Here is a 9,964-nt window from a genome sequence, read left to right on the forward strand (position 1 = left end):
AGGGTTCATCCTCCACTTTAATGTCAATCTCAAATAGTCCTGTAGCACCTCCATGTGGACAAGCTGTACTATCCACATTACCGGACGGCGCATATTTTCACTTTGGCATTCACGTGTTCACTTGCCTCCTGATTTGATGAGACACGCAGTACACATACGGTGGCCGCTTGCATCACTGAGGCTCATGTGACATCACAGGAACTGCAAACTGATGACATCATAAAGACGGACATGCTTCCTCTGATTGACCATTATTATATTAGTGTTAATGGCTCAGAACACCGTTGTCGGCTTCATTCAAATCACCTAAAAGAGAGACAAATGAACAATCGGCATTTGAGTGTCAAGGAGGACGACCTCTATTCGGGATACAACGACTATAATCCACTTTTTGACTGCAAGGTGAGATCATTTTTATTTATTCATTTTTTTCATAATGACTCTAATAATAAGTGTACCTGATGGACTATTTTTCATTTTTACAGGAGTTGGAAAACGATGCCAGCTTCCAAGACTCAATCAAGAGCAATCAGGGCAAAAGAATACATTTACAACCAGTCTGTATTATTTATTATTGTTATTATTATTATGGTTAGTAGTAGTTTTACTTGATGTGTAGTGAAGCACTCTCCACCTAATTTCCATTCAGATCAACGGACAACTTGCTGACTCCACCACAGTGGGGCGCCCTTTAACGTCTTCCTCAGGAGTAAGTACAATGTTTGTGTCGTTAATTATGTCGTGATTTGTGACAGACCATGTTGCTATAATAATGAGTACTTGTTTTTCTCGATAGTGTCGTACTCCCATGCCGTCATCAGTAAGTCGACCAATGACGGCAGCCGTGCAGGTAAGTCATGTTCTTTATACAAAACACACACACACACTCACAGCTGGGACTCAAAACAGAGTCTAGAGGCACGCCATGGTGGAAAATGCAGATATCGCTTCTTCAAACCATTGAACCTTATCTTTGATATCCACAGAGTGGAGCAGCTCGCCCCATGTCTGCAATAAGTGCTGCAGGTTATTCATCCTCTCCTACACGATCATGTGAGTTAACGAATAATGATTCGATAGTACTGTGCGATCAAATAGAGATGTAAGTAGCCAGTTTGTCGTTTTAGGTTCAAACTTTGATCCTCTGGGCCAGTGTAGAGGCCCTGCACCCCCACTGGAAGAAAAGAAAGATGACACGTGAGTGGACTAGCTACTGTGTTAGCCGTGATGGTCTGACTTGTGTCATCATTGTTGTGGTCTTAGGCCGGAGGAGAAGATCAAGCTCTTGGAGAAGAACGTGAACGACTTGATTACAGAGAGCTGCATGGCGCAAAGCATGGGCAACTCGCAACTGGTTGGATTCTTCTCCAAGGGGCCCAGCAGTCACCGTAGTGACCGATGGTTAACTTCTCGAGAATTATTTTGTGTGTCGCACGTGGACAGGCTCTGGAGAAGGCCAGAGAGGCCGGGAGGAAGGAGAGAGCGCTGGGGAGACAAAGGGAACAGTCTGGAAACGCAGAAGAAATCAATGTGGATCTCACCTACGCTGTGAGTGCGGCAACAATCGGGCCCCGTGTGTCATGGTTGCCTGTTGACGCGTGTTGTTGTCTCTCTCGTCTCTCAGGTTCTGCTCAACCTGGCTAACCAGTATGAAAATAATGAGATGTACCCAGAGGCCCTGAACAGCTACCAAGTCATCATTAAGGACAAAATGTTTGCTAACGCAGGTGAGCCAAACGTTATCACTGTTAGAATTGTGGCCCAATATGTCTGCTTAAGATAGAAATGGCTGACTTCCTGTTAAATTCCAAGAGAGACCATACTTGACTCTTTTCACGTTCTTGTTTTGCCTCTGTTGCGCACTCAGGGCGTTTGAAAGTGAACATGGCCAACATCTGGGTGAAGCAGAAGAACTACCCCAAGGCCATCAAGCTGTACCGCATGGCGCTGGACCACATCTCGGATGACTACAAAGAGATGAGGATCAAGATCATGCAGAACATCGGCACCGTCTTCGTGCTGCTGGGCAAGTACTCGGACGCCGTGGCGTCCTTCGAGCATATCATGAGCAAGAGCGCCAACGTCAGGACCGCCTACAACCTGGTCCTCTGCTACTATGCCATCCGTGATGCCGAAGGCATGAGGAACGCCTTCCATAAGCTCCTCGCCGTCCCACTCTGCGTGCAGCACGAAGACAAGTACATCGCTGCTACAGTGAGGAAAATGCTCTCGAGTGTCATTCTTTGACTGAGAACATGAAACAGGTTTCAAGATGCGCGTAAACACTGTGATGTGTTTCAGGACGACATCAAATCCAACATGTTGTTGGAAGTCATCAAGAACGACAAGCTGCACGAAATGGAGAGAGACTTGTAATAATGTCTTCACACTTTCCAACACGTTATATTTGACCACATTGCCTTTAAATGCAAACCATAAATTGCGTATGAATATTTTCCATCCCTCCCACAGGAAAGCTCGCGCCGACAACTACGTGATGACCTCCGCCAAGCTCATCGCTCCGGCCATCGAGGCTTCTTTTGCAGCTGGATTTGACTGGTTTGTTTTTCTTTTTGATATTTGGCACAGTGTTTTTTTTTTGTTTTTTTCTGTTAAAGTCCGATCCACATATGCCTTGAGGCTATTTGATGGTCTTTTTGTGTGAAAGGTGCGTCGACTCGGTGAAGAACTCCCCTTATGCGGAGCTAGCCAATGACCTCCAGTTGAAAAAGGCCATGACCTTCTTCAGACAGATGCAATTTGACCAGGTCAGGCGCACCTTGAAGGCACGCTACATTTAGAAAAGCCACGCAGCCTGACGTGGGGCTTTTGTTGTAGGCTATGAAAATCCTGAAGGAAGTTGCCAAGCAGGACAGCAGAGTCAAAAGCGCCGCAGCCAACAACCTCTCCAGCCTCTTCATCCTGGTACGGCTTCTCTGGAGCTGAGATTACAGTCCAGATCGTATCCAGATTACTGTCACACGCAGTATGTCATGCAAAGTACGAGTACGGAGATGCTACATTTAGAAATACATGTTAGCAATGTATCTGTCGTTTCACAAAGTCAAACGTTCCAAAAGTGGTGTTGCGTACGGTCATGGCAGGAGAAGGACTACAAGCAGGCCGAGCACTACGCCGACCTGGCTATAAATGCGGATCGCTACAACCCGGGAGCCTTCGTATGCAAAGGCAACACGGAGTTTGTCAAGCAGGACTACGCCAAGGCGGCAGAGTTCTTCAAAGAGGCGCTGAGGAACGACTCCTCCTGCACCGAGGCCCTCCGGAACCTGGGTAACCTCCGAAAAGGAACACCTCCTTGTTTCAGAGCAAAAGGCATTTTTTTGTCTCCTTTCCCAAGGTCTCACGTACAAGAAGCTGAATCGTCTGGAGGATGCGCTGGACTGCTTCTTGAAGCTTCACGCCATCCTCAGGGACAGCGCTGAGGTCATGTATCAGCTGGCTGACACGTATCCTCCAATGCAGGAAATAAAAAAACATTGGGATTTTTTGGCCTTGGTTTTGGTCCGTGTGGGCTTTTTTTTGGTTCCCTCTTTAACTGCATCAGCTATGAGCTCCTGGAGGACCCCCACCAGGCGGTGGAGTGGCTGATGCAGGTGATCAGCGTGGTCCCCAACGACCCCAAGGCTCTGGCCAAGCTGGGCGATCTACACGACCAGGAGGGGGACAAGTCGCAGGCCTTGCATTACTACTGCGAGGTACTGACGGCATCTTCATTATGCTGACGACCAAGATGATGATGTCACTTCTTTGGCAGTCCTTCAGGCTGTTCCCCTGCAACATGGAGGTGATCGAGTGGCTGGCGGCCTACTACGTGCAGACGCAGCTCTACGAGAAGGCCATTCACTACTTTGAAAGAGCCATCCTCATGCAGTAAGTCCAATTCTGAAGTAAAAAATCTTGAACATAGAAATGTAAAATGTTGATCATTAAAGCCCAAAACCAAGTGAAAGTGTAAAATAAAAAAATTGATTTGGGAAAAAATAAAAAATCAAACCCTGCATTTAAAGTATGAAATACCTGAAGGAATTGCATGCTCTTTCCTTGTTAATTACAGTATTATAAAAATAAACAGATCATTTTAAATCCAATTTTAATCTTTTTTGAAAGAAGAAATGAAAGAAATTGCTGTGTTCCTCCAGACCAAGTGAGGTGCGGTGGCAGCTGATGGTGGCCAGCTGTCAGAGGAGAAGCGGTCAGAAAGGAAACCTACAGCATCTCAACATCACTTTTGCATCACACCAACACTCAACATTGGCTTTTGCTTGCAGGAAACAGTCAGAAAGCTCTCGAAACCTGCAAGGAAATACACCGCAAGTTCTCCGAAGATTTGCAATGTAAGCTGACTTTTGCTAATTTCAACCACCCACGAGTACAACGAATAATTTATTTGAATTTTGGTTTTCGCACGGAGGTCTCCGCTTCCTGGTGCGGCTGTGCCAGGACATGGGCCTCAAGGAAGTCCACGATTACACCAGCAAACTCAAGAAGGTGGAGAAAATGAGGGAGCTCAGAGAGCAGGTTTGCACACAATTGTCCATTTTAGCCAGAGAACGTCACCTAACACATTTTGATCACAATTGTCCGCACTGTCTGACGGCCGGCCGGCCATCTTTCCCCAGAGGGCCAAAGCGGACCGAGAAGGAAGTACAAGAACTAGAAGAACAGACGGTACAGATGCCACGACTACTGGTCAGTCATCGCTACGACAATACTCGCAAACTTTAAGAATATCACCACTAGCCAATTAACTGGCCGGCAGATTTAAATCAACGTTTTGCCCCTTTCTCCCACATTTGTTTCAGATAGTGTTCCCAAAGGCGAACGTGGGGTTGCACCTGTGATGTCACTTCCCGCTTCCGGCGAGCCTTTTGAGACTAGCGGCAGCCCCAAAGAATTGGGTGTGTGACGGAGGGCCAATCGAATACCATCAATGCTGACCGCTAGCATGTCCTAAACACAGGGGCCATTTTGTGTTTGCATAGATGTGTCCTATGCGGACCCATTGGGCCCCCTTGCCAACCAGCCCAGGACCGGAGGAGTCAAGAAGCGGGTGGAAGACGACGTCTTTGCCGGAGAAGACGTGGGAGACGAGCTACTCCCAGATTAGAAAACCACATCATTATGTTTGTTGGGCTTTCAAAATGGTATGTAATACATAGTATACATCCAGTGTTGATAAACACTAACCCGTAGAAACGTTCTGACATTTTTGCCACGAGTGTCCTTGTCTCCATTTGACGTGTGGTCATGTGATTTGAACACTTCACTCTGTCCATTCAGCTACTGGGTGGGCCCTTCCCGCCAATCAGCGGGACAGCAGCGGCGACGGGTAGTTGACGAAACACCGGAAGTCGTTGGACAAGTTGCGCTCGTGCTGAGGTAGGAAGTGACACACTTTCACGTCCAGAAGATCCTTGGCCAGATTCTCCATGATGGCTCCTGAACAACAAACATTTATACATCTGTTTTACACCATTCCAACGTCAACATACTCCACACATTTATGCCACCTGGGCTGTTCTTTTTCCTCCTTCCACATGATTTTACATTCAAAGAAAATCCCCTTTAATTTCCAATGGTAACACATTCCATTTTCAGCAAGGCGCAATGTTTAATGCACAAATCAACTACTTGGGAGGCCCTCACTGGTTTGATTCCTGCCTGAGTCAACATGAGTCCAACTTCTTTTATGTCAAATATTCTTTTGTATTTAATAAATGATGTGTTCCTGTATTCTTTCTTTCAATTAATTTAACAACAAATTTCGGGTTAGGGTTACAATTTTCAAATAAATCAAAGTTGTGCTATACATGGTTTTTTTGTTTGTTTTTTTTTTTTTTTTTTTTTTTTTTTTTAAATGTGTCTCTGACCTGTGCAAAGCAGCACTTTTCCTTTCGTGAGGTACTTGACAGTCTGAGCAACTTTGGTGAGACACTCCTCCGAGAGGTAGGGCGGGTCGGCCAAGACTACGTCGAAGCTACCAGGCGCCACGCCGCGCTCTGCAAATGCCAGCGGATGATTGTAGTCGTAGAAGATGAAGTCGTCGCCATAGATGGCAAAGCGGCGATCGTACTCCAGGACCGCCATGGCCGCGGGACCACCGTCGGGGCCGCATAGCTGCTTGAGCTTCTGGTAAACGCTGGGGGCGCTCACGCACGCGATCCTGCCGAACAATTCAGAGGTGTACTGAAACATTGCAAGCACTCTACTGTATTTGAACATGAGAAATGTTAACGTCGTGCTTGCATCAAATGCGCGTGCATTGATTTTGTTTACCTTCCTCCTCCTCCAGCTTGGAGTAGAAGCTCCTCAGCTAATCGTGTAGCTGTGTCGTCAGTGTACCAGAATTGACTCATCCTCTACAAACACAACAAAGGTAGCATTCACCCTTTGCCTATTACGATGACCGCGTAACCAGAATCTGTACGTAACGCAATCAGGTGTTTTGTTGCAAGGTACTTACCCAGTCTTCGCTTAAGGCTCCCACGCTAAAGTGGTCCGCAGCTGTGGAAGGATCGTCGCGGGAGTTCTCGCTTCGGGACTCTTCGTAAAACTCCCGCAGAGCCGCCAGAGTATGAGCCGACAGCGTGGGAATGTCATCGTCGCTGTCGCTCATTTTAAAAGAGTGAGAAGGAAGCCCGGCTGTTTTGGAACTGGCATATGCTAGCCTCCCTCGCACGTTCCCATCGAGTGTGCGAGCGCGTGGGGGTGTCGGCCCGCCCCATCCGATCTTCTTCCGCGTTTGTGACGTCTTAAATATATTTGTTGATGACGTCATTAACAAGCAAAAAAGCTTAAGCGAAAGCGAGAAAAATGGCAAAGCGCAAGCCGCAGATAAGGTCGGGTGGTCGCGAACCATGTTTCCAAATGATCAGAAGCAATGGCGTTAACCACTCGACCCGAGCCTGTTCTGAGATGAATGTTATTGTATCCACTTTGGCAAAAGTCAATTGACACCAAAGTACAAAGTGAGTTTGCAAAACTGTGCCTGAAGTGGCCGACTGGCACACGCTTTTGCCTTGAGTTCAGGAAACTCGGGTTCGAATCTTGGTCGGTCACCCTAGTCGACTGAGTACCAGTCCTTATACCATTCGGCCACAGTCATGAAAATTTAGAATTAAAAAATGTATATGGGTCAACTGTTCTTGAAAGAAAACTGCAGTGGTGCATTAAGATCCAGAGATGATCTTGTAGTTATAACTTTTGCCTTGAGTGCAGGAGAACCGAGTTCGAATCTCACACATGGCTTTGTGTAAAATGTAAATAAATCTTCACAGAGCTGGAACTTGACGACACTTTCTTACTTTCACTTATCTATTTATTCATTTATTTGTTTTACCTCGTGTAGTGTTAAGGGTCCATGAGGTGTACCTAATAACAGGCCACTTTATTAGGTAATTATGAGGTACATCTGAAAATGGCGGTGTACCTAATGGAGTGTCCGAGTGACGTCACAGATCAACCAGCCAATCAGAAAGTGGGGGTGAGGGCGGGTGTGGCACTTTTCACTTAAACTTTTTCCCTAATGAAGTGATTAGGTACACCTGTGTCCGTGTGACGTCACAGATCAACCAGCCAATCAGAAAGTGGGGGGTTGTTTGGGTGTGGCACTTTTCACTTTCATTTAAATTTTGACCATGATATTTCCCTAATGAAGTGGCCTGTGATTAGGTACACCTGAAAATGGCGGTGTACCTAATAGAGTGTCCGAGTGACGTCACGAATCCAACAGCCAATCAGAAAGTAGGGGTGAGGGCGGGTGTGGCACTTTTCACTTAAACTTTTTCCCTAATGAAGTGATTAGGTACACCTGTGTCCGTGTGACGTCACAGATCAACCAGCCAATCAGAAAGTGGGGGGTTGTTTGGGTGTGGCACTTTTCACTTTCATTTAAATTTTGACCATGATTTTTCCCTAATAAAGTGGCCTGTTATTAGGTACACCCAAAAATGGCGGTGTACCTAATGGAGTGTCCGAGTGACGTCACGGATCCAACAGCCAATCAGAAAGTGGGGGGTTGTTTGGGTGTGGCACTTTTCACTTTCATTTAAATTTTGACCATAATTTTTCCCTAATGAAGTGGCCTGTGATTAGGTACACCTGAAAATGGCGGTGTACCTAATGGAGTGTCCAAGTGACGTCACGGATCCAACAGCCAATCAGAAAGTGGGGGTGAGGGCGGGTGTGGCACTTTTCACTTAAACTTTTTCCCTAATGAAGTGATTAGGTACACCTGTGTCCGTGTGACGTCACAGATCAACCAGCCAATCAGAAAGTGGGGGGTTGTTTGGGTGTGGCACTTTTCACTTTCATTTAAATTTTGACCATGATTTTTCCCTAATGAAGTGGCCTGTGATTAGGTACACCTGAAAATGGCGGTGTACCTAATAGAGTGTCCGAGTGACGTCACGGATCCAACAGCCAATCAGAAAGTGGGGGGTTGTTTGGGTGTGGCACTTTTCACTTTCATTTAAATTTTGACCATGATTTTTCCCTAATAAAGTGGCCTGTTATTAGGTACACCCAAAAATGGCGGTGTACCTAATGGAGTGTCCAAGTGACGTCACGGATCCAACAGCCAATCAGAAAGTGGGGGGTTGTTTGGGTGTGGCACTTTTCACTTTCATTTAAATTTTGACCATGATTTTTCCCTAATGAAGTGGCCTGTGATTAGGTACACCTGAAAATGGCGGTGTACCTAATAGAGTGTCCGAGTGACGTCACGGATCCAACAGCCAATCAGAAAGTGGGGGGTTGTTTGGGTGTGGCACTTTTCACTTTCATTTAAATTTTGACCATGATTTTTCCCTAATAAAGTGGCCTGTTATTAGGTACACCCAAAAATGGTGGTGTACCTAATGGAGTGTCCGAGTGACGTCACGGATCCAACAGCCAATCAGAAAGTGGGGGGTTGTTTGGGTGTGGCACTTTTCACTTTCATTTAAATTTTGACCATGATTTTTCCCTAATGAAGTGGCCTGTGATTAGGTACACCTGAAAATGGCGGTGTACCTAATAGAGTGTCCGAGTGACGTCACGGATCCAACAGCCAATCAGAAAGTGGGGGGTTGTTTGGGTGTGGCACTTTTCACTTTCATTTAAATTTTGACCATGATTTTTCCCTAATAAAGTGGCCTGTTATTAGGTACACCCAAAAATGGCGGTGTACCTAATGGAGTGTCCGAGTGACGTCACGGATCCAACAGCCAATCAGAAAGTGGGGGGTTGTTTGGGTGTGGCACTTTTCACTTTCATTTAAATTTTGACCATGATTTTTCCCTAATAAAGTGGCCTGTTATTAGGTACACCCAAAAATGGCGGTGTACCTAATGGAGTGTCCGAGTGACGTCACGGATCCAACAGCCAATCAGAAAGTGGGGGGTTGTTTGGGTGTGGCACTTTTCACTTTCATTTAAATTTTGACCATGATTTTTCCCTAATAAAGTGGCCTGTTATTAGGTACACCCAAAAATGGCGGTGTACCTAATGGAGTGTCCGAGTGACGTCACGGATCCAACAGCCAATCAGAAAGTGGGGGGTTGTTTGGGTGTGGCACTTTTCACTTTCATTTAAATTTTGACCATGATTTTTCCCTAATGAAGTGGCCTGTGATTAGGTACACCTGAAAATGGCGGTGTACCTAATAGAGTGTCCGTGTGACGTCACGGATCCAACAGCCAATCAGAAAGTGGGGGTGAGGGTGGGTGTGTACCTAATAACAGGCCACTTCATTAGGGAAAAATCATGGTCAAAACTTAAATGAAAGTGAAAAGTGCCACACCCAAACAACCCCCCACTTTCTGATTGGCTGGTTGATCTGTGACGTCACACGGACACAGGTGTACCTAATCACTTCATTAGGGAAAAAGTTTAAGTGAAAAGTGCCACACCCGCCCTCACCCCTACTTTCTGATTGGCTGTTGGATCCGTGACGTCACTCGGA

At 46.2% G+C, this 9,964-nt stretch overlaps 2 protein-coding genes across 4 annotated transcripts; one reads left to right on the top strand and one right to left on the bottom strand.

Annotated features, from left to right (window-relative positions):
* The first annotated feature begins 76 nt into the window (after window positions 1-76).
* On the top strand, window positions 77-5,754 carry LOC147051316 (intraflagellar transport protein 88 homolog). Of its 3 annotated transcripts, XM_085919971.1 has the most exons (25): window positions 305-402; window positions 486-557; window positions 650-709; window positions 797-850; window positions 987-1,053; window positions 1,128-1,197; window positions 1,264-1,354; window positions 1,444-1,548; window positions 1,625-1,727; window positions 1,868-2,214; window positions 2,302-2,372; window positions 2,473-2,559; window positions 2,669-2,768; window positions 2,839-2,925; window positions 3,105-3,291; window positions 3,359-3,467; window positions 3,566-3,716; window positions 3,776-3,891; window positions 4,161-4,213; window positions 4,290-4,355; window positions 4,433-4,539; window positions 4,641-4,710; window positions 4,824-4,919; window positions 5,004-5,165; window positions 5,302-5,754. In XM_085919971.1, the coding sequence occupies exons 1-24, from the start codon at window positions 322-324 to the stop codon at window positions 5,126-5,128; spliced, it is 2,475 nt and encodes an 824-aa protein (XP_085776097.1). In that variant the 5' UTR covers window positions 305-321; the 3' UTR covers window positions 5,129-5,165; window positions 5,302-5,754. The 3 variants fall into 3 exon arrangements, with proteins under 3 accessions (XP_085776098.1, XP_085776096.1, XP_085776097.1); XM_085919970.1 differs by having other exon boundaries at window positions 86-402; window positions 5,004-5,754; XM_085919972.1 differs by lacking the exons at window positions 5,004-5,165; window positions 5,302-5,754 and having other exon boundaries at window positions 77-402; window positions 4,433-4,909.
* On the bottom strand, window positions 4,863-6,745 carry eef1akmt1 (EEF1A lysine methyltransferase 1). The gene is made up of 4 exons (XM_085919980.1): window positions 6,485-6,745; window positions 6,298-6,380; window positions 5,892-6,184; window positions 4,863-5,460 (listed from the first exon to the last, which is right to left on the bottom strand). The coding sequence occupies exons 1-4, from the start codon at window positions 6,635-6,637 to the stop codon at window positions 5,327-5,329; spliced, it is 663 nt and encodes a 220-aa protein (XP_085776106.1). The 5' UTR covers window positions 6,638-6,745; the 3' UTR covers window positions 4,863-5,326.
* Window positions 6,746-9,964: the final 3,219 nt, after the last annotated feature.

The sequence above is a fragment of the Syngnathus leptorhynchus genome, chromosome 9 (genome assembly GCF_054491065.1).
Source record: "Syngnathus leptorhynchus isolate UIUO chromosome 9, UIUO_Slep, whole genome shotgun sequence".
Taxonomy (NCBI): domain Eukaryota; kingdom Metazoa; phylum Chordata; class Actinopteri; order Syngnathiformes; family Syngnathidae; genus Syngnathus; species Syngnathus leptorhynchus.

What these genes read in the sequence shown, in the direction of transcription:
- LOC147051316 (XM_085919970.1), top strand. Translation starts at nt 232, where the DNA reads ATGCTTCCTCTGATTGACCATTATTATATTAGTGTTAATGGCTCAGAA. An exon ending in AAAGAATACATTTACAACCA is followed by an intron (nt 558 to 649) that starts GTCTGTATTATT and finishes ATTTCCATTCAG; the next exon opens with ATCAACGGACAACTTGCTGA. An exon ending in GCATGGGCAACTCGCAACTG is followed by an intron (nt 1,355 to 1,443) that starts GTTGGATTCTTC and finishes GCACGTGGACAG; the next exon opens with GCTCTGGAGAAGGCCAGAGA.
- eef1akmt1 (XM_085919980.1), bottom strand. Translation starts at nt 6,637, where the DNA reads ATGAGCGACAGCGACGATGACATTCCCACGCTGTCGGCTCATACTCTG. An exon ending in GAGCCTTAAGCGAAGACTGG is followed by an intron (nt 6,381 to 6,484) that starts GTAAGTACCTTG and finishes TTGTGTTTGTAG; the next exon opens with AGGATGAGTCAATTCTGGTA. An exon ending in CAAGCTGGAGGAGGAGGAAG is followed by an intron (nt 6,185 to 6,297) that starts GTAAACAAAATC and finishes ATTGTTCGGCAG; the next exon opens with GATCGCGTGCGTGAGCGCCC.